Consider the following 24,070-nt stretch of genomic DNA (forward strand, 5'->3'; position numbering starts at 1 on the left):
CTCGGTTACCTATATCAGGGGCTGATACACTATTGCTCATGGGCCCAGTCTGTCCCATGACCTATTTTTGTATAGCACACAAACTAAAAATAGCTTTTACATTTTTTTAATGGTTGAAAAAAAGTCAGAAGAAGAATAGTATTTTGTGACATAAGAAAACTAAACAAAATTCAGACTTCAGCATCTGTAAATAAAGTTTTACTGGAACAGCCATGTTCCTCTGTTTAAGTGTTGACCGTAGGTGCTTTTGTGCTATAGAGACAGTTGAGTAGTTGAGACTGGGTGGCCCACAAAGTCAAAAATATTTACTCTTTGGCCCTTTATAGAAAATGTTTGTCAACCCTTGATTCCTTGAACTTTATAGATAAGCTGAAACAATCTTTGATTCTGCATTCAGGTTGTTAAAAGAAGAAAAGAAGAAGAAAAGCCTTTTGTTTTCCTGCTTTGGTTTAGTTAATTAACAAATACCATTCACCTTAGATGTCCTTTGGGCAAGATGAGCTCAGGGCCCCTTACTCTGATCACTGACTGGGGAGGGAGAATTAAATGGAAGAGAAAATATCGTAGGACAGAGTAATCCAGAGTTATTCTGTATAAATGCCATTTTTTTCTACGTGAAAACTAGTTTTACTCTTTTTTCTGATTATAAAAGAATATGTTTATCTTTAAAAATAGTCAATGCAGAAAGATGTTAAAAAGAGCGAAAAATCACTCATAATACTAGCATCCAGGTAACATTCTGATTTATATCCTTCTAGATATTTTTCTGTGTGTACACACATACATACCTATGTCATTTTTTTCTTTTATTTTTTTTAATGGGCTCAAGTTACACACCATGCTTTGTGGCCTACTTTACCCACTTAATAGTAGATCAAAAACATTGTTCCAAATCAATCACTGTTTCATGTTAATACTTGGTGACTCAGAAATTTCACACTTAAGTCATTTATCCTATGAAAATAAACTAGATCTGCCACAAAGTCTTGTGTGCCAGCAAGCCAGGTATTTCTTTTTTTTTTTTTTTCAATTTTTAAGATTTTATTTTTTCTTGAAAGTTGTAAACACTGAACTACAGTTTCACAAATTAGCAAGAACACTGATTCTTACCCTTTAAGAGTATAATTAAAACAAATGAAGTATTTTTTGAAATTGGGGTTTAGTTGCTTTACAATGTTGTGTTGGTTTTTACTGTACAGTGAAATGAATCAGCTTTATGTATACATGTATTCCCTCCCCCCACCCTGGGCCTTGTTTTTTATTTTTATTCCACTATTATTTATAGGTATGCTATCCAATGTGATAGTCACATATTGCTCTTTAAATTAACAATAATTAAAACTAAGCAAAATTTAAAATCTAGTTTCTCATTTGCTCTAGACACATTTGAAGGCCACAGATAGCTTGTGGCTACCGCATTGAATAGCACAGAAATGAGTATTTCCATCATTGCAGAAAGTTCTATTGGACAGCACTGGCTTATAGAAACAAAACAATGGAAATATTCTTGCTACCCCATAAGAGGAGACTATCTAAATTATTTATTCTTACTTAGACTTAATTTTGTTTTTAATGTTTGTGTGGTTAATAATTGTATGTTTATAAACAATAAATATGATTTAGAAAGACTAAGGAAATAGGGAAATGTCCATGATATACTGTTGGATGCTTAAAGCCATTTAGAACATAACCTTAATTTTGGTGTTTAAAAATGGATATACTGGGAGGGGATTTATGTATACCTATGGCTGATTCATGTTGATGTCTGACAGAAAATAACAAAATTCTGTAAAGCAATTATCCTTCAATAAAAAATAAATAAATGTTTAAAAATGGACATACACACATGAAGTTGGAAAGAAATATATCTGAGCAAAATAAGTGTTATTTTTTCTTTATAATTTTCTTATCATTTTCATGTATAACTTTTACAATCAGAAAATGAGTTGTATGTAAAGAATTTTCTGTACAAGCATGTTGGCTTTTGACTTCCACTGCCATGGAGATATACTCTCAGACCCCTGAGAGCTCAGATGCAGCATGGGTAGAAGGGAGAGAAGTAAGTAACCTCTTCTCCTCCATCTCAGCATGTGACAACGATCAGTGGTCTACACTTCTGTTCTGGTCCTAACAGTACGTGGTGACGACAAAGGTTGCCAGCTGTGGTTGCTATTTCAGAAAAGAAAGCAGGAGGCATCACACAATAGAATATACTGATTTTCATTTCAAAAAGGGATGGGGTAGGGTAGAAGAAAGAATTTTCTTGAGGCGAAGTAACACAAATAATGGAATCTTTGTAGACTAATTGTAAAGAAATGCTTGTTTGCACATAGCCCTGTCCTACCAGTGAGATGGATATCTGACTGGTTAAATAAACTGAATACCAAGAGTATGCATTCAAATTCACTACTGCCTTGAAGTGGTCAGAGTCTAGATTTCTATGTGGTAACACCTACAAGATGTTACTCTAAAGAGCAGAATTAGGACAAAGACAAGAATACAGATTTCGGCTTAATATGAGTAGAGAAATTCTCACCCTTAAGACACTTAACATGATGGAGGTCTTAGCTAACTCTTGGGAGTAATCATTTTGCAGAATATAAGTGTATCACTTCAACATGTTGTATACCTTAAACTTACACAGTGCTGTATCTTAATGAAAATAAAAAATTTAAGACTAACAATAGAACTAGCTGCCTCATAGTGAGGGCCCTGAGTGACAGAAATCCAACTGTTTGGCTTATGCAAAAATGGAATCTATTTCCTTATGTAACCAAAAAGTCCAAGGGTGGGGATAGTCTAGCTTCATGTTTGTGAAGCCCACCAAAGTGTGAGAATCCATTTCTTCTCCATCTCACTGACTCTCTGAATATTGATTCATTCCACATAAGCAACTCCATTATGAAACAAGATGGCTGGTACAGCCTCAAGCTCACATCTTCATGGTATACCAGTCCTCATGGAAAGAGAGCATCTTTCTCCTAGCATTGCATCTCACTGGCCTGGCTAGAGTCATCTGCTTCTCCTTGAACTATAGCCCAAGGGATGGGGGAGGCAGACCTGGGTTATTCACGGATTGTAGCTCACCAGGCTCGTCTGTCCATGGATTTCTCCAGGCAAGAACACTGGAGTGGGTAGCCATCCCCTTCTCCAGGGAATCTTCCCAACCCAAGGATTGCACTGGGGTCTGGGCTTTCCTGGTGGCTCAGCTGGTAAAGTATCCTCCTGCAATGCAGGAGACCTGAGTTTGATCCCTGGGTTGGGAAGATCCCTTGGAGAAGGGAAAGGCTACCCACTCCAGTACTCCGGCCTGGAGAATTCCATGGACTGTATAGTCCATGGGGTCGCAAAGAGTCGGACACGACTGAGCGATTTTCACTTTCTCCCACATTGCAGGTAGATTCCTTACCATCTGAGCCACCGGGGAAGCCCATTCAGCCACCACTGGAGCCAAATATGCTGAGAGGGGGAGAGGTGTGGGCTTTCCAAAGGAAAATCAAGATGTAGTTACCAGGAGGCATTGAGTAGACCCAAACCACAGGTGTTCATTATAGTCCCCAACGCTGGATGTGTTCTAGCACTGGCCAGAAATGTGGAAGAGACTTCTGCAACTGACTGACTAGGATGCTGAACTTGAGAACCTCTAATTGTATGCCTTTCAATCCTGAGAGTCAGTGATTTCTAGAAATATAATCCGTATCAAAGCATCTTACTAGCAGTGTTTTGCTTTTTTGTTTCATTTTGATTTGGGGTACACTGGGTTTTGCTTTGTGCAGGCTTTCTCTGATTGTGATGAGAAGGGCTGCTCTTCACTGTGGTGTGTGGGCCTCTCACTGTGCTGGCTTCTGTTGTTGCAGAGCACAGGCTCTAGACACAAGAGCTCAGTAGCTGTGGTGTGTGGGCTTAGTTGCTCCTCGCATGTGGAATCTTCCTGGATCAGGGATTGAACCTGTGTCCCTTGTATTGGCAGGCTGATTCTTATCCACTGTACCACCAGAGACGTCAACTAGCATTGTTAATATTGTGGAATTGCTATTGTGATATTTTGGGTGAGATTTCAACATTTTTAGTAGAATTTTAAAATCATCTTTGAAGACATAACATTTTAATTCTTCTCCTCCCCCTTCCAGAAAACCTGGATGAAACAATTGCTCTTCAGACCAAGAATAAACTAGAAAAAAACGTTACTGACAATAAGAGCAAACTTTTCCCAGGTATGATTTTACTATTTATTTTCCAGCTTTTAGCAAAATAACCCTTTTGAGGGGTAAATCATAAACATCAGTAAATATTGGTAAAGAATTACAGATTTCAAAAAGTTTGAACACCTGGAATCCAACCATAGGATTAAGTAGCTATAACCTTGGCCAGTTTCACTACAGAATCTGATCCCCAGAAGCGCTAAAAAGAAATGAAGGCTTTACTGAAGATTTTTAGGTGGTGGTTTGTGGATAAAGATGAGAACTGTGTCACAGGTTAAACAATCCTTTCTAAAATTCTCCTTTAGGTATCTTTTTCTCTGCCCAGATCACCATCACCCAGACCACTGTGCCAGACCCTCTGTTCCCTCTCTGCTGTCCCCGTCCATGCTGTCCCCTTCTCTCTCCTCTGAGACAGTTTGTGCCCCGGGTGGTATGGCTTATGCCCTTGTCTCGGTTTCTTCACCCCTGCATCTCCACCTGTCACCCTGCTTGGCATGTCAAATGCCATGGGATAGCCGTTCAGGGATGCAAGATGGGCAAAAAGAGAAAAGATTGCAAACTCTTATACTTTAATTTTGTGTCCCTACCACAGAGATTATGTACATATATTTGATAGAATACATACCACTTTAAAATGATGTTTTCAAGCAATTTTTAGTAACCTGGAAACATTGTTCCATAATGATGCTAATAACAAAAGCAAGGAACAAAACTGTACTACTAGGGAAAAATTATGCATAAAAAAATATATATATACACACACTACCCCACAAAACTAGTAGTGAATATTTTACAAAATGAGACAATAACTGATTTCTTTTTTCCTATTTTTCTGTAGTAATAAACCTTTTTTTGAAAAAAAAAAAAAAAAGCTTATCATTAGACTGCTGATGTTCCCTAGTTTACTGACCATAGCAATGCACTACAGTTGTTTTCAAGGGGTTACTTACTTCATGGTTCGATTCTTTAATTCAATATAGCATTTTTAGAAAGAAATATAGGGATTTTTTGGCCATGTTGTGTGACCAAATTGTGGCGATACTAATTCCTCAATTAGAGATCAAATCTTTGTCCCCTGCAGTGGAAGCAGGGGGTCTTACCCATTAGATCACCAGGGAAATCCCAGAAATAATTATTTTAAGTGAGAAATGAGCAAGGATTATTATTGACAGCAAGGATCCAACTCTCTTCTTTGTGTTAGGGTGACCAGGGGTAAGGAACTGTGAAGAAAGAGGCAGGAGAGAAGTCCAGCCACAGCCCCAAACCCTTATGTGTTATTTGAACAGAGTGTTCTTCAAAAATAACATTGAGGAGATGAGGCAACTACAGTTATTTTCATTTGAAATCAAGACTCAATACTTTGGAAACTGATATGTCTCACTTGAATATCTTTGTTGATTAAAATAAGGAGAATAACACAGTGTGGTAGAATGAAAAAAACACAACCAGAATCCAGAAAACTGGGAGTGGGGGAGTTGGCCCAGCTCTTCCGCCAACTCAGTGACTTAGCACATCCCTTCTGCACATCTCTCCCCTCTTTGGGCCTCAGTTTCCTCTTCTGTCAAATGGGGAGAGAGAGGAGTCAGACAAGGTAATCAGTAAGATCCTTCCAGCTCAAAAAACGGTCTGACCTCAAACTATACTTTTTCAATACAATTTATTTCTACACTGGGAATTAATACATGAAATAGGGTTATAACAGTGTACAATCTGATTACAGTGCCATCAGAGAAGAGTCATGAAGAAACAGACAGTACCAAGGAAGAAGCTGCTAAGATGGAAAAGGAGTATGGAACCTTGAAGGATTCCACAAAAGATGATGACTCCAACCCAAGAGGAAAGACAGATGAGCCCAAAGGTATGAAATTGACAGCTCTATGTTGACAATTAAATTGGGGAAGCAAAAACTTTCACTTGAAGTTTGATCCAAAAGGCAAAGTCCCACCAAATCTGAGAAATTAGCACCATCTGTATAGAAAAGATTCAGCATGTGGTACTTTATTTGAATAGAAATATTTTTTAATGGCCTTGAGTCTTCTGGGATGGCAAATTGGTTTCATCTTTTGATGGTCTTTAGTGTCCAGCGGGCTTCTGTGCTTGGGGAGAAACATTCATGACCATTTGTGCATTGCTTAATGTCTAGTTTCTGAACTTATAAATTAAGCAATTTTTATTTAAACATAATTGACACTCCTCTAAACAGTCATATACTACTTATTCAACAAAGTCATCAAAATTTATGGATTTAACAAAGGAGATTTGCTTAATCATTTATAGTGATTGCAACCTGAAACTTTCAAAAACTTGATTAAAAATAAATCAAATATATCAAATTTCCTTAAATAACCTAAATACTAAAAAAAAGCACTACACTAAACTAGCTCGGTAATTATAAAACCTGTTTTTATCCTTATTCTTACACATTCCTGGGGTTCAGTTTTTACGCAGCTCTAGTAAGTCTATATAATCTTCCTAGGTTTTGAGACACATTACCCTATCCTCAAAGAAAGGAGACACATTACCCTATCCTTAACTCTGTTAAGTTGCAAGTTCAAAATCATTAACCCTCAGATTTCAGGTCATCGTGGGATCTGGATGAATAGTCCAGTGTTTTGAGCCCCTTTAATTACAAAGTGTGCTGGTTATATCATGGAAAATTTATATCTGTTTCTCAGATATTCTTTTTCTGAAACTCAGTGTCTTTACCAGAAGTTGTGAACAGATGGCTTAAACCTTTTTTTGTCATTATGATATATTGAACTCTTTGGTATAATTGGAACCTTATTTATATCTTATCTGTATCTTATTAGTAGGGTCATCTAGAGGTTTCATTCCCTGGAAGCTGAGGGAGTGGATCATTGCTCTGTTGGGGGAGAAGGTAGCAAGTATGACATTCAACTACTTTATCATCTGGAAACACATCACTGGGGTCCTTTTTCATTGTTTAGTACATATAATCTTTAGTGGCAATGAACTGACAGACTGCTTATTTCTTGCTGTAATGTAAGGCCACAAAAGCTGATCATGTTCATGATATAGCTGTTTTTTAAAAAAAAAACTTCTTGTTTTGTTTTGGGATATAGGCAATTAGCAATGTTGTGATCCTTTCAAGTGAATAGTGAAGGGACTCAGTCATACATATTTGTTGTTCAGTCACTAAGTTGTGTCCTACTCTTTGTGACCCGTGGACTGCAGCACTCCAGGCTTTCCCGTCCTTCACTAACTCCCAGAGTTTGCTCAAACTCATGTCCATTGAGTCAGTGATGCCATCCAACCATCTCTTAGCTCTTAATTTTGAAGAGACTGACCCACATGCGAGTTCCCAATCTTTCCTGCTCAAACAGATAGAAACAGGTTCACATTCATACTTGTTAATAGACCCATGCTTAAAATGTCTGTGTATTAAGTAGAAAAGAAACTAGCTATGTATTTCTTACCTGTAACTTAATTAACAGCAATAAAAGTACAAACTATCTCTCTTATATTAAGAGATTAAAAGATTATACTACTTTCTTTGTTAGCGTCCATGCATGCATGCCAAGTCTCTTCAGTCGTATCCGACTCTTGAGACCCTATGGACTGTAGCCCCCCAGTCTCTTCTTTGTTAATATTTTATATTAAGCTTTTCCATTTTTGTAAGTTGTTCCAGTTGATAATAATGGTGATGATGATGATTTTTCTGTTTAAATTGGTGTAGCTTAGGAAGTAGGAACCCTGCCTCCAAGTTCCTCCTTTGTCCCTTTTGCACTGTACCCAGTGGTTTTTAAAGCATCTATGCTCTCTAGCAACAAAAGCCTTTTTAAAAGAAAAATTGAAGTATAGTAATTTACAATGCTGTGTTAGTTTTAGGTGTATAGCAAAATATGTATGTATATTCTTTTCAGATTCTTTTCCATTATAGGTTATTATAAGATAATGACTATAGTTCCCTATGATATACAATAGATATGTATTGTTTATTTATACATATTAATAGTAGTGGGGGCTTCCCTGATGGCTCAGTGGTAAAGAATCTACCTGCCAATGCAGGAGACTTGAGTTTGATCCCTGGGTCAGAAAGATCCCCTGGCGAAGGAAATGGCAACCCACTCCAATGTTCTTGCCTGGAAATCCCATTGGGCAGAGGAGCCTGGTGGGCTACAGTCCATGAGGTCACAGAGAGTCAGACATAACTGACTAAACAGCAACAGCAACAAATATAGTAGTGCATATCTGTTAACCACGAATTCCTAACAGGCTATTCTAGACCCACTCTGAAGCTTCCTGCCCCAAGACGTGAAATCAATTCTTCAAAGAATTCTGGTTCCTTTATACAGAAAATATAGAAAATTAAACCTAAGTTATACAGGTTCAAATGAGTGGTGATGTTGGCCAAGGGTACTGCTTGTATTTCAGTTGCTGGGACTTTTTGAGACAGGGCCAAAAAAGAACTTTTTCTTAATATATGAAGTTCATGTTGATCTTTCCTATCTCATGAAGTTTTAGATCATTATACCTTTCTTCTCTCTAGGCTGGATTCCGTAGACCATCACAAGTTTCCTCTACATTGCCATAGCTGACATGTCCACTCTCATTGTTTGGTAATAGCCTATGTTGGGAAAGGTGATGAGGCTGCATCTGGACTCAGGAGGAAAGAATGTTGCAATGACTGATTAATTACCAGTGTTTGTCATGGGCATGGAAAAGGGAGATTGCTAATATATGTGTCACATTTGGTGAGCAGGCATGCTGCCTTGATACTTCCACTCAACCATAGGCCCACTTTGGATGAGTGGTAAACTTTTTAAAATAGTTTTTTAATTTGCCATCCTAGCAATTTTTTTTTTTTTGAGGAAATAGAAAGATGGCTTTAATTGTCAGCCAGGCAAAGGGAGAACACAGTAGGCTCATACCTCGAGAGCTGTGCCCCTGCTTCATGAGGGGCCTCGGGGATCATATAGATGGAGCTTGCAATCAGGCATAGGAGTAAAGAACAAAAAAAACAGTCATAGGCTGGCATCTAGTAGCCTGGCCAGCCTAGCATTTTTAAGTATACAGTTCAGTGGCATTAAGTTCATTCATGTTACTGTGCTATGATCACATCATCCATTTCCAGAACTCTTTTCATCTTGCAAAACTGAAATTCTAGACTCATTGAATAGTAACTCCCTGTTCCCTCTGCCTCTCCAGCCCCTGGCAACCACTGCTCTACGTTCTTCAGTGAGTTTGACTACTGTAGGCACTTCAGATCAGTGGACTCAGGGTGTGTTTGTTCTTTTGCCACCAGCTTATTTCATTTAACATAATGTTCTCAAGCTTCATCTGTGTTGTTTTATCAGGCTAATATTTCATTGAAGGTATATACTACACTTTATCCATCTGTTTGTCTGTGGACACTTGTGTTGCTTCCACCTTTTGGCCATTGTAAACAATGCACTGATGGGTATATAAATATCGCAAGACTCAAAAACCTTTAATTTGGGCAGGGGGAATATTCCTAAAAGTGGAATTATTAAGTCATATGCTTTGCTGGTGGCTCAGACAGTAAAGAATCTGCCTGCAATGCAGGAGACCCTAGTTCTATCCCTGGGTTGGGAAGAACTCCTGGAGAAGGCAATGGCTAACCACTCCAGTGTTCTTGCCTAGAGAATTCCATGGTGAGACGAGCCTGATAAGTTATAAGTCCATGGGGTTGCAAAGAGTCAGAAATAACTGAGCATACATATAATTCTATTTTTAATATTTTGAGAAACCACTATTTTCCATAGTGGTTTCATCCTTTTACATTCCCACCAAAAGTGTGTAAAGGTTTCAATTTTACCACATCCTCACCAACACTTTTATTTTCTGGGTTTGTTTGTTTGGTTTTTGTGGTAGCCATCCTAATGGATGAGTGGTGAACTTCTGAAAGATAGCTAACCAGGAAAAGGTCCTGTGGCCTGAGCTAGACAGCTAGGAATTGGACAGCAATTCCAGCTCAGTGTGCCTGAATCATCTCCTCTGGGAGCAACCCACGTGTGATGATGGTCCTTCCCTAGAAGGAATCATGCTCATTGCTTAGGACAACACTTTATATTGCTGTGCAAATATCCCTAGGAATTGGTTCTCCCAGGTCTCTTTGCTTGTTTTAAGAAGTGAAGTCGCTCAGTCGTGTCTGACTATTTGTGACTCCATGGGCTGTAGCCCACCAGGCTCCTCTGTCCATGGGATTCTCCAGGCAAGAATACTGGAGTGGGTTGCCATTTCTTTCTCCAGGGGATCTTCCCAATCCAGGGATCAAACCTGGGTCTCCTGCATTGCAGGCAGACACTTTACCCTCTGAGCCACCAGGGAAGCTCTTGTTTTAAGAAGGCATTATGTAAAAAAAAAAAAAAAAAAAAGGAATATGCAGGAGTTGATCCTTGGTAGCTCACTACTATCTTTTCAGGATGTAAGTGGAGACTAATGATGAGGTTAGATTTCTCATTAGGATTTCCATTAGGTAATAATGGGGAGAGAGAAGGTTAAAACTCATCCACTTGGTGTTGAACCCTTGTAATGGGCTCTCCTGAAATATTAAGAAAAGAGTAGGGATTCAGGGCTAAAATTAATCCCCCACCCAGCCCCCACTCCATTATTTAGAGACTTAATTTATTCATGCTATCCTCTTTACTCTGGAATAAGAAAAACTGATTCTAGTACAGTTTAGAGAATGCCAAACTGAGCTTAAGCCAAGGGCCAACATTTCTTGGAAAAAAATGCAATTGATGCCCGAAAGGACATATTATGACATACATCTTTGTAGTCATCGTTGCTTTATTTGTACTTTTCTCAAAGACTACTTTTCTTCTCTGATATAAAACTCAGTGAGAAAACACCTGTTGTCTCTAGATTGAAAAATAAAAATTCATGTGGGCGAAGGCAGGGTTGGCTGGATTTCCTGAGACATTTATTCAGTAAGAAACATTTATTCCAATAGCAGGCTCACTATGCTCAGAAAGATGCAGAAGGAATTTAAGGACCAATGCCTGCCTTTGAGGACACAGATAGCTCTGAAATTACCTAAGAATAGCTCTTAAGTCATATGTAGGCAAGTACAACGTGAGTCACAAGTGTATACAATAGGCTCCCTTCAGAGAGAAAGCTGGAGGACTTACAGAGCAGAACGAGAAATGAGGTAATGGCTCAGCTAAAACCACTTAAGGAAATAATTAGAAACAGGACACATTGGCAGGAATATCTTTAGGGAGTCTGTTTTGGTCTTGTGGCATGGGGTGATGACTCCATCTAACCACAGCAAATATTGATTAACCATGCCAAGCATATGCTGGGGCCTATGAAGAAAGGGAATAATACCAAAACAACAAAAGTAGCATACATTTATATCACTCTTCAACTTAAAAAGAAGTTCACATGCATTTCACTTCAAGTTTAATGCAAAAAATCCTATTTAATTGCCAGTGATGGAACATAATCTATCCATCTTTATAAATAGTGTAGCCTATTCAAACTCTTGCTTTCTACAGGGACTCACACTAAGAATAATATTTTCAGATATTGATTTCTAGTTGATGCAGTTATTTAAATGATCTGATCATTATTCCTAAATATAGGGAAATGCCAGTGAAATAAAATTTACTCCAATTTCAGCCATATCTATTAAGGTGCCTAATGTTTCAATTAAATTGCTCTCTGGGGACCAAAGAATTTTGAAAGTTTATTCCATGATCTAAGTGTGGTTCTTTTTGCCAGTTTGATGTTTACTCTTTCACTTTTGCTCTATGAGTCACTGAAAATCTTTTTTAAAAATCATCCAAGGGGCGAAATAAGCATTACCATACCCATAAACTCATTCCAGTGCTATCATTTGTCAATTTTATGACTAGATAATGGAATTAAGTTGAAAAAGATGATCTCTAAGATAACTTTTCCCTAAATATCCTATCACTCCTCTATCTTCTTTACAGAAGCCAAAAAAGAGAAAGGAGCTTCTTTAATTAATAAATTGATAATACAGTCAACTAACTCATGGGGATGCTTTTATGTTTAAAGCAACATAAGAGGAGAAAATTCATGCCTTTATGCAAGCCCCAAGGCATTCTGTTAGAAAGGACCAAAAATAGTGAAGCCATCTTCTCCCAGTGAGTCAGCAAATGTGCCAGGAGCTCAGGCAGGCCGGAGACCTACCACCAACACAAGATTGTGCAGGAGAGCAAAGGAGAATTTCTCCCCATGTGTAGAAACCATGAGTCTTCTTTTCAGAATTCACTCCTGAATTTATAAATAAGTAAACCAAGGTTCTGGCTTCCCAGGTGATTGCTAGTGGTAAAGAACCCACCTGTCAATACAGGAGACATAAGAGATGCAGGTTTGGCCCCTGGGTCGGGAAGATCCCCTGGTGGAGGGCATGGCAACCCAATCCAGTATTCTTGCCTGGAGAATCCCATGGACAGAGGAGCCTGGCGGGCTATAGTCCTTGAGGTCAGAGTTGAACACGACTGAAGCGACTTAGCTGCAGCAGCAAACCGAGTTTCAGAAGATGAACTGACTCACCCAAGAGCTCATAGGCAAACAGTGATAGAGCTGGGCCTTGAACTTCTGTCCCTTGACTCCCACCACTGCTCATCCCTCCCAGCATCCCCTGCTGCATCTTGCAGGCATGTCAAGTGGCATCACTTTGCACAAACTCTTTTGTTTTGTTTTTGTTTATGCTTCAATTTGTAGAATCTTAGTTCCCCAACTAGGGATTGAACCCAGGAATCCCCAGGATTGACCACCAGGGAATTCCCACCGAAATTTTTTGACTGAATGGCTCTGGGACCCACCTTGGCATCCATGATACCACTATCAGTTGCTTTGTTCAAACCTGTACTTGTACAATCTTTACTGCACAGAATTTTAAGCAATATATCAAACAATTTTCACAAGCACTGTTTTTGAACATCCAATGTCTTTAGTATATCCAATATTCAGTAGGTTAAACATATTGATTTCTACAGAGCTGGGTTTTTTGTTTGCTGGTTTTTTTGTTTTTTGGTTGTTTTTTTTTTTTTTGGAGGGGGATGTTGGCATATCACAGGAGCATGTCAGAATCAGAACAAATTCATATATATACAAGGATATTTCTCTTGCAGGGCTGAGAACCAGAACAGTCAGGAAAGCAGGGCTACATCTTGACTCTGGCCCTCTTCCCATCTGCTTCAGCATATGTTTTAAGGCTTGTGCCATATTACCTCAGCCATGAGCTATTTTTTTCCAAAGGAAGCTGAAATTAATTTGAAAATAGGCCAGCTTTCCAAAGTGGATTCTCATGGGCTTTCAGTGCACACTGTGTAAATAAAAGATCTGCTTTGCAGCTCCTGAGAAGAGGAAATGTAAATAGGAACCAGCTGCTTCTCTGAGGGCAGAGAGACACCTGATTTTATTCCTGTTTTTTCCAGTGCAATAGCAAATGTAGTGGGGGGTGGGAGTGAGGGTGGGGTTCAGGACGAGTGAAAGTGGTTCCCAAATTTTGCCCCGCATTCAAATTGACTCAGGATTGTTAAAAAAAAAAAAAATCCTGATACTTAGTCCCTCCTCCAGATATTCTGATGTAATTGGTATGAAGAGTTGACCCGGGCATCAGGATTTTTAAAAGCTCTCCCAAGTGAATCCAATGTGCAGCCAAGATGGAGAAACACTGCCTGTTGGTTGGCCAGTTTGGTAACGACAACAGGCACTATATCTCTAGTCTAAAGGGTGAATTTTACCCAGTTCCATTCATTAGAGGCCCCAGATTCACCCTGGTTCAGGTTCTGACCCTTACTCAGCTGTCTGCTTGGGCACATCACTTACCCTCTCTAAGCCTAAGTTTCCTCATGGGTGAAATGGGACCAATAACGCTGATTTCATAGAGCTCTGTGAAAATTAAATGCCATGTGAATGTAGTTTGTTTAGCACATTCATAGGTGTATTAAAATTGTTTCTGATGTAACTACCATTTAAATTCAGAACACTAAATTTCAAGTCTTGCAAATAAGCAATTAATAGTTTGAAGAAGGAAGGAAAGAACGCAGGGAGGGAGGAAGACCTATACAGTTTATTCTTCTTTAAAATTGTAGTTTCCCTGGCTTGGATTCCACGCTCACAAAACAATCTTCTGATTATGACTAGCTTCTATAAAAACAAGGCTTCATCCATTTACTCATTGAACAAATATTTACTGAGTGTCTATTATTATGTGTCAAGCTTTATTCTAGGCATGGGGGTACATTAACAAACAAGAACTGTTTCTAAGGGAGGAAGATAAGTAATAAACTTAATAAATAAATTATATGATATGATAAAAAGTGATACGCATTATGGATAAAAATAAAGCAGAAAATGGGAATGAGGGTGATGGGGGGTTCCATTTTAAGTCAGGGAAACTATCCTAATCCATATGTTATGATCCACAGAATAGTAGTCTTCTTTAAAAATGTATATTTCTTTATTTGGCCTGCACCTGGTCTTAGTGGCACCACGTGGGACCTTCCATCCTCGTCGTGGCATGTGGGATCTTTAGCTGCGACATGTGGATTCTTATTTGCAGCATGTGGCAGTTCCTCGACCAGGGATTGAACCCAAGACCCCTGCTTTGGGATCTTAGAGTCTTAGCCACCAGGGAAGTCCCAAGATTACCAAACAAAAACACAAAAGAATCTGCCTTTTAATGGGTTACAGTCTAGTTTTCTTTAATTTATAGTAAATTCATTCTTTGTTGTGGGTTGATAATGTTAATATGGTGAATAAAATTATTTTTCATGCATTTCATACTTTTAAAATTCAACACCATTTTTATAGGTTATTGGTCACTGAGCAAAAACCAACCTGACAAAATGATGCTGGGTCTCCCTATTTCCAGTTGTCTTAGGTTGGGCTCCCTTCAAAGCAGATGCTGAGAAGGGGATTTGAGGTGGAATTTTTAATTGGGAGGTGACCTCAGGAAGCTCTACTGAGGGACAGGTCTATGAGACAGGGGAGGCAAAGGAGCCACTACAGTGTGTTAATGAGCAGACTTCAACTGTGGGCAGTGAGACTGGGACCTCTAGGGACCATGTGGAATGAGACCAAGGAAGCTGGGGTGTGTATCTGCCAAATCTGTCCACCCTTAGCTGAGGCTCCTATATTAGTATATCTGGAAGAATGGAAGCATGAGGGTGGGGAATCAACAGTGTCTGCTACACTATGGTCAAAACTTCATATTTATATTTTACTCTAATTGAGAATTTTTAATGCAATATATAAACAGAAACTAAGCTGTGATACTCCTTTTCTCAAATAAGCTCTCCACAGGGTGTGGAGAAAAGGGAACCCTCCTACATTGTTGGTAGGAATGTAAATTGGTACAAGCACCATGAAAAACAGTTTCCGGGTTCTTTAAAAAACTAAAAATAGAACTGCCATATGATCCAGCAGTTCCAATTCTGGGCATATATCGGAGAAAACTAATGCAAAAAGATACATGTACCCAGTGTTCATAGCAGCACTATTCACAATAGCCAAGACATGGAAACAGCTTAAATGTCCATCAACAGATAATGAATAAAGAAGGTATGGTACATACATACAATGGAATACTACTCAGCTATGAAAAGAATGGAGTAATGCCATTTGCAGCAACACGGATGGACCTAGAGATTATCATATTAAGTGAAGTCAGGAGGAGAAAAATCAAAGGCTGTATGATATCACTTATATGGGAAAGCTAAATACGATACAAATATCTATGAAACTGAAACAGACTCACACATATGAAAAACAGATGTAGTTGCCACTGCTGGGGGAAGGTGGGGGGAGGGTAGGGGGATGGATTGGGAGTTTGGGATTAACAGATGCAAACAATTATATATAGGAAGGATAGACAACAAGGTCCTACTGTATAGCACAGGAAACTATATTCAATATCCTGTGATAAACAGTAATGGAAAAGAATATCTATATGTATGACTTAATCACTTTGTTGTGTAGCAGAAATTAATACATTGTAAAACTATGGTTCAATAAAATAAATTTTAAAAAATTAAAAAATAAGCTCTCCATATTAGGATATGATATCACAGGTAAGATTGTGGGAAGAATGCTTAAAATTATTCAAAGAACAAGACTATTTTCACACATCCTCAAATGTTTTAGAAACTAATTACCTGATGTGCTAACGACAAGTCATTATTAACTGTTCATTAAAGCAAACCCTATGAGAAACACTAATTTGATTTAAACTCATGAAAAATAATGAAATTGCGTTCTTTAGAAATAGTCTACACTAACAGTTCTTTCCTTGTTCAAAATGCCTTTTCTAACAGAATTAATACAAAATAGAGAACACTGGTTTTTGGTTTTGTTTCGTTTGTTTTGTTGTTATTGTTGTTACCAAATCCAGATGTTCTTCTTACAAAAGGACAATAGACAGTGAAAATCTCTACATTCTTGGTGTTGCAATGTTGTGACATCAGTTGGTGTGCACTGGTCTTTCATGTGCTTTAACATTCTTAAAAGCAAAGAATTAAAATCCAGGCTTTTTCTACACAGGTAATTGAAGTGAATAGGGACTAGAAATTGTGACTCTCTTCTTTTGTTCACTTATCTCTTTTTGCAAAGGAGTTTCTTTGTGCTTCTTTGGGGACCAGTTAACATGCAACCCAGTGGGGAGGTAAGAGTGGGCTTACAAGATCAGGAAGATGCTCAGGAAGTCACTTAGGTGAATGTGGTGGAAACTGACACATCAGCAAATCTTAAGGCAACGTTACTATTCATGGACTGTAGTCAGATGTTCCCAGCTTCAAGCCTGGCTCTACTACTTACTAGCCTTGTGATCTACAGCATGTTACTTCCTGTCTCCAAGTCTCAGTTTCTTCCCCTATTAAAATGAGGATTAAATAGGACTAGCTCAAAATGTTGTTGTGATGAGTAAAAGAGATCATGTATTTGGGAACACAAAACACAGCCACTGGTACATAGTAAGCACATAGTACAGGAAGCTCAACCAAGAGGTCTGGTTAGGAGACTAGAGGTAACAGGGCTCAAAGAGGGTTCAGAGCAGATGGTCCCCACACTGAGCCCTGGCAGCTATTGCTTCTGCAAAGGCCCTGGACTTTGAAGGTGTTTTTTCCTTGGGTCATCCAGTATTCTTCAAGTCACCTGATTTCTTGATGCAGACACTTTAAGCATTAGGGACTCACCTGATTAAGGAGATGGTTGACTCTTTGATACAGAACAAGGCTACATCAGTGTCCATGTCTGAATACAAGTCTTTTCTTTTAAATAAGTAGCAGGTAGCAGAAACTTAGCCAGACTAGAGTCATAATTTCAGCTCTGTTATTTCCTGTATGGCCTCAGGAAATCATTTAGCCTCTCTGAGCCTTAGTTTCCTCATCTCTAAGCTGATGATAATACCTACACACTGCAGAAAAAGTGCATCTAAAGGGTGTCACAGAGCGGATACTTCAGTGATGCGCATATCCTCCTGCCACACTTAAAGCCTATCAGAGAGTTTTACATCCAGGGGAGTTTTATTAATACTACAAAGAGCTCTAAAGTTCTCTATCCAAGCCTTGAAATGAGGTCCAGGTCTCCTCTTCATCTGAGTGTTTACACACTCCCTCCCAGATTGGACAGAAGGCCTGTGTGCAGCTTATCCAAAGCCATAGACTTTGACTTATCACTTTTTTGGTGTTGAATTCTTAAGTATCTGCCACTCTGATTCAGTTCTTGACCTGATAATACACCTTAGTTTGAAAGAACCAACCTGACCGGAAATGAACCAATCTGAGACTGGTAGGAACCAACCCATCCAATGAACTGAATCAAACTCTTCTTTGCCAAGATAAACTGTATTTATTTGTGTGTGGGGGATAATGGCCCCTTGATGTTACCAACTTCGACCTGCCTCCTGGATGCTTATCCCTGTTAGGGACACTCTCCATCAAGTGCTCAATAAGTCCAATGTTTGTTCATGGTCTCTAACAGAAGTGTGATCTTTATAAAGAGATGCAGATGGTTTTTATGAGTGTTTAATATAGGTACTCTTAACTTTTTCAGGGAAAACAGAAGCCTATTTGGAAGCCATCAGAAAAAATATTGATTGGTTGAAGAAACACAACATAAAGGAAAATAAAGAAGGTAAGGATTTAGTGTGGTTGTTAATTGCAAACATCACCCATTTGTCAGGAGCTCTTATTCTGTATTTTTTTTATTAGCCATGCAGCTTTCAGGGTCTTAGTTTCCCAACCAGGGATCGAACCCAGGCCCCTAGCAGTGAAAGCACAGAATCCTAACCACTGGACCACTAGGGCATTCCCAGAAACTGTTATTAAAGACTCTCATAGTCAAATTAGGCTAAAGTCCCCTCTCAGCCCAAAAGACTTGGCACCACCCCTCAGATGCAAAAGGGAAGAGACCTCCATTTCTCTCAATTTTCAAATCATCCTTTCAAGCAAAGGCATTTTCTTTTCCATTTTGTTATGAAAAAATGTCAAACAGAAGCAGAGAAAATAGTATAATAAATCCCCACGGACCCATCACCCACCTTCAATAATTATCAACATTTGTCAATCTTCTTTTGTCTACCCCCTCCCCTATTCTTGAAGTATCTTAAACATTTCCTGACCTCCTATTGGTGCACCCTGCAGTCACAAAGGCAGTCACTCACTCACTTAAAACAAATCACAGAACCAGACTCTGTTCTGAGTGCCAGAAATGTGAAGGACCGTAAGATGCAGCACTAACCCCCACCCTGCCAAATTGCTCACACCATCAATAAAGCTCTGGCGGGCCTCGCTCAGGACTGACATGAGAAGCATGGTGGTGAAGACAGAAGAGGAGAGGGCACATCTCTTTACACTGGGAGAAAGGGCTGCAGGAAAGCCTGTGCTGGAAAGGCAAGGAAGAATTTTTGAGTGAGGAGAGATGGAGGCCAAGGGAACACTGAGCCCAAAGACATAAATGGACAAAAGAGAGTGATGCATTCTGGGAACTGGAGCCATTCATTTTTCCCAGGAGCACTGGGGTGCTCTGTTAGGAGGACCCGCAGACAGAGCCGGGGAGATGGGCAGCGGCCAAGTCAGGAAAAGGCTTGTGCACCCTGCAAAGGAGGTTAATTTTAGCCAGAGGAGACTAAATCAGGGCTTAATTAGGTTAACGACTGAGAAGTCTTTCTGGCAGCAGTGTGGTTACAGATTGAAAAAATAAAATCCCAGAAACCAGGCAAGAGATAGGAGGCAAGGATTTGGAGCAGATAGGATGGGGCTTAAACCAAGGTGAGGCAGGGGGAGAAAGAAGAAAGGAGAAACTCCAGAGCCACATGGAGAGAGGATTCTAGTATGATTTCCAGGGGTCTAGCCAGAGTAGTTGATGCTTTTAAAATGAGAGGAGCAGGGCTTTTCAAACTTGAAAATGCATTCACGTCACCTGCCAGATCTCCTAATGCCCACAGGACCACTAAGTCAAGCTCAAGGGGCAGGACCCAGGCATCAGTATTTTTTAAGCTCTCATAATTCCACTGTACAACTAAGCTTGAGAACTGATAAGATAGAACACAGTGGGAACAAGAGGTGTTTTCAGCACTCCTTTAGCCTGTGATCATACAAGTTGAGCAAGATGGAAATTATAATCAGGCCTTTACACACACTTTATTTCATTTGGTTCAAAATGATATGAATTAGCCAGGTGTCATTTCCATTAAGTCACATGAACCATATTTCAACCATCTGTCATTGATTGAAAAATGCACCATCGCTTCATGTACGAAGAAAAATTATAACATGCCATTAATAATGGCAAAGACTTTAAAATTATTTTTATAAAGCTTATCTTAGCATCAGTATAATACAGTATGTACCAAAATGCATTCAGTATGTACCAAAATTCAGTGTAAATTGTATGCACCAACCATAGTATTTATGTTCTTTCTTTTACTGATTAACACATAAATCTGACTTCTGGTCATAACTGGCAACATCCTGCAATTCAATCTTTCTGTTCTAGAAATGACCAACTAGTAAAGCATGGAACTCTAGTGCTTCCATATTGGAGGCTTTATGAATAAACTTCAGAATTATAGTGTTGGGTCTGGGCTTCCTTCTGCCTCTAGCAAGTGCGGGTGACATGCATTTCACCCTTCTCAAGGCAGAAACAGTGAGCTCTTCCTCCACTACATTTATATGTGCTCTGCCTGATCTGGGTCATCTCTCAAAGCCTGTGGAGACCCAGGTCCTAGAGCCATACAGTGGCTGGGACACTGTGAACAGGAAATCTTACCATTGGTTCTGACGTTCCTTACCCTCTGCCCTTTGCTTGACAGGGGCCTGGGGTGACCTGAATCTACTTCCCAAATTCAGGAAAGGGAGGTCCACACGATGTGACAATGAGGAGAATAATGAAATCTTAAGCAGGCTCAAAAAGAAAATCTGTACTTTTCAAAAAGCGAATAATGGCCCTTATCCTTTTTGAGTCTTAACAACCTTAAAACCTTTTTAAGTTAGCAAGGTAGCTACTCCTGGTGCACTCTAACCACCAGCTAGGGCAGAACTGGGAGCGGCTCCAACAGCCTTTCCTCTGCACCATGCTGGTCTTCCACCCCCGTTTTCACACAGTGACAGCCATGTTTGTAACATCTTTACAAGAAGAGTGTTTTCCATCTTCCCTTTCAATTTTTTTCCATTTTTCCATTTCAAAAGGAAGCAAAATATTTTCCTGTTTGTCTGTTCAACTCATCTGTTCACAGACGTCTTTGCGGAGTTTGCCTTTTGTCCCACTAAAGATACTGACCCAGAACTGGTTCTGAAAAGCCAGTGTTATTAATAATTTGAACCAGTGCCTCTTGGTGCCCTATGAGTCGGTCAGGAAGCCACTTGTGAGGTACGCACAAGATATACACTCAGCCTGATTCTGTAACTCGTGCCTGAGAGAATGGGAAAGTCAAAACTGAAACAAAATAGAGCCTCCAAACACCTACTGAATGTCCTGCATCTGTTAGATGCTTCACATTCAGCACTTCAAGCCCATAGAATGATCAAAGCAGTGACTACAGACAGACCTGAATTCAGAACCTGATTCTATCATAACCCGAACAAGTGACTTACCGCCTCTGTCCTGTCTGTTCATCTCTGAAATGGGGACACTAATGCTCTCCTCGTGGGGTTTTGTGAGGAGCAGATAAGACGCGGCTGTAAAATGCTCGGTGCTGCTAGGTGTCTCTTCAGTCGTCATGGCCGTGTTCAAACCAAAAGGAGCAAATGCCCTCCTAACCACCTCTCTCTGCGCCTCAGCTCACCTTGATATGATAAACACCTGATCCTTGTAAAGAGGTCCTTCTGGTCTGGTTTTCCTTTCATGCAGAGGCTTAAAGATGCCCGGGTGACCCAGGTTCAGCTTCTATTCAGGCTAGCTAAAGGTGGCCATGGAATGCTCAGAGCTTTTGTACTGCACCCTGCACCCCCGCCCCCACCACCGTCCTTTCTCTTCCTTTTACAAACTGACAGAAGGCAGGACTTTGTTCCAGGGGCTGCCCACAGCCAAGATGAATGGCATGGCACCCAAGAAACTCAGCCTCAGGCAGCTCACGGCCTGGGGGGTATCATGAAAGACCTACATGCCCAGTCATGGGGGTCATGTGTCATTCATTTTGATGCCTCCCTAGGATGTATTCTATGTAGCTATTTAAAATGATATTTCTGAGGAATATCAATGTTCACCGTGTAAACTGAGTGAAGGGAATTAATTATTAATATAAGGTTAAATGTACCTTGTGATCACAACTGTGTTGAGATGTACATTGAAAAGCTAAAAGGAAACAGAACAAAATATCCACTGTGGTTATCAATGACAATAGAATCCAGGTGATTTAAATACTAATTTAGTGTTTCTATATTTTCCCTATTTTAAAACAATAAGCATATAATACTTAAAGCATCGAGGGAAGATGTGGGGTTTTTTTCCAAGCCTTCAGAAAGATGCCACCAGCAGCCTCCTTATTTGGTTGAGGATCTTTTTGTTTTTTGTGGATGGTTCAATGGTTTACATAAATTTTTTGTTTAAGTAGGACAGAGGAACCACAAAGAGGTTATGGTTTCGCTTTTCACTCCCTGCATACAATTCAAACAACATGAAAATCAAGGTAATTCTTAATATGAAAAAAAAGTGGGTTGTCATAGCAACGTGGGTTTACCCAGTGTAACAAGTTGAAGAAGTCAGAGCACCTGGTTCTGATCATAACTTTTACTAGCTGTGTGACCTTGAGTAAGGAACTTAAGCTTTAGGGTCTTGTTACCCACAGTGTGTTTCCTGGACAGGCAGCATCAACATCTCCTGAAACCTTGTTTAAAATGCAGAATATGGTCCCCCTCCGCGGCTCAGGCCTACTGAATACAGATCTGCAAGTTCCCAAGAGCCCCAGGTGATTGATATAAACATTAAAGTTTGTGAAGCCCTGGCTTATGAACCTGTTCCCTTTCTGGTCAAATGAGGGCTATTCTCCCCACCTGAATGCCTCAAAATGTTGTGATGAAAAGCAGATGGGATAATATAATGTATATAAACATGATTTGAAGCTGCAAACTACTGCAACAATGCCAAGAACTAAAATGCCTTCCATTGTGAAAGATGGGCATGGTAACTGTGTTGCATAAAATGCTTCGCCAATAGTAATCAGTGTAATGGATTGTGCTTTCCTGATCTTTGCTCATGATACTCGAATGATATTTTCCAGATTATGACCTTTCAAAGATGAGGGACTTCATCAACCAACAAGCTGATGCTTATGTGGAGAAAGGCATCCTTGATAAAGAAGAAGCCGATGCTATTAAGCGTATTTACAGTAGCCTGTAAAAATGGGAAACGACCCAGGAGTCTTTTAACTGTTTCAGAAAATGTAGTGTAGCTTAAAACACTTCTAATTCTGTGATTAAAGTTATTTTGACCCAACGATTATTAAAGTGCTAAATTTACAGTAGTTACTCTTAAAAGTGGTGAAAACAATAGCTTTCTTGCCGTAAATACTATCTGAAAAGTAAAGTTGTATGTAAGCTGAGAGTTTGTATATAGAATTCTTATTTCTTTATAGATTTACATTTTATAACCAGATATATGTTTCTTTGGAAAAGTCTGTAATGGAGTAACTTAAAGCTGGACCCTCATTCCACTGTGTCACACATACAAATACCACCCCCCCTTGAAGAATTAGGGGGCTCTGTTTTCAAGGCATGCTGGGTACCAAAGCACCTCATAGACTATCTGTTACAAGATGTCACTTCTGTACCTCTTCCCTTTTGGGAGCTGAAATAAATTCACATTTCCTCGAAGCCTCTACAGCTTAAAATGTAGCTATCAGCTTTTTTGGCTACCCCTGCTGGCTCTTTTGGAGAAGGCAATGGCGACCCACTCCAGTACTCTTGCCTGGAAAATCCCATGGGCGGAGGAGCCTGGTAGGCTGCAGTCCATGGGGTCGCTGAGTCGGACTGAGCAACTTCACTTTCACTTTTCACTTTCATGCACTGGAGAAGGAAATTGTAACCCACTCCGCAACCCACTCCAGTGTTCTTGCCTGGAGAATCCCAGGGATGGGGGAGCCTGGTGGGCTGCCGTCTACGGGGTCGCGCAGAGTCAGACACGACTGAAGCGACTCAGCAGCAGCAGCAGCTGGCTCTTTATCAGGCCCAACGGCACAGAAAGGAACCTGAAAAATAGGCATAGGATTTGCTGGATTTATTAACCATTTCTCCCCACTCTCAACATTTCCTGTTAGTGGGATTTCAAAAACTGAGTTTTTCTCTTAAAAGGGATACTGAACTATGTACTCTCCAAGAAGACAAATGAGGTCATAAAATACTACATAAAGCAAGGTAAAAATTGGTAACAGGCTCAAGTTATCCAAACTGAATTTGATCCAAGCCAAG

General features: G+C 39.7%; 1 protein-coding gene across 2 annotated transcripts in view; it reads left to right on the plus strand.

Annotated features, from left to right (window-relative positions):
- The window catches only part of SCG3 (secretogranin III), a 37,585-nt gene extending 14,100 nt beyond the window's left edge, over positions 1-23,485 (plus strand). The window contains exons 9-13 of one of the 2 annotated variants that reach the window (XM_013967143.2): positions 4,131-4,214; positions 5,923-6,060; positions 18,219-18,299; positions 22,219-22,293; positions 22,885-23,485. In XM_013967143.2, coding sequence (XP_013822597.2) covers positions 4,131-4,214; positions 5,923-6,060; positions 18,219-18,299; positions 22,219-22,293; positions 22,885-23,003 — 497 coding nt within the window. In that variant the 3' untranslated portion in view covers positions 23,004-23,485. The remainder of the gene's footprint in view (positions 1-4,130; positions 4,215-5,922; positions 6,061-18,218; positions 18,300-22,218; positions 22,294-22,884) is intronic. The other variant, XM_005685771.3, reaches the window with a different exon arrangement.

This window comes from Capra hircus, chromosome 10 (assembly GCF_001704415.2).
Source record: "Capra hircus breed San Clemente chromosome 10, ASM170441v1, whole genome shotgun sequence".
NCBI classification, from domain to species: domain Eukaryota; kingdom Metazoa; phylum Chordata; class Mammalia; order Artiodactyla; family Bovidae; genus Capra; species Capra hircus.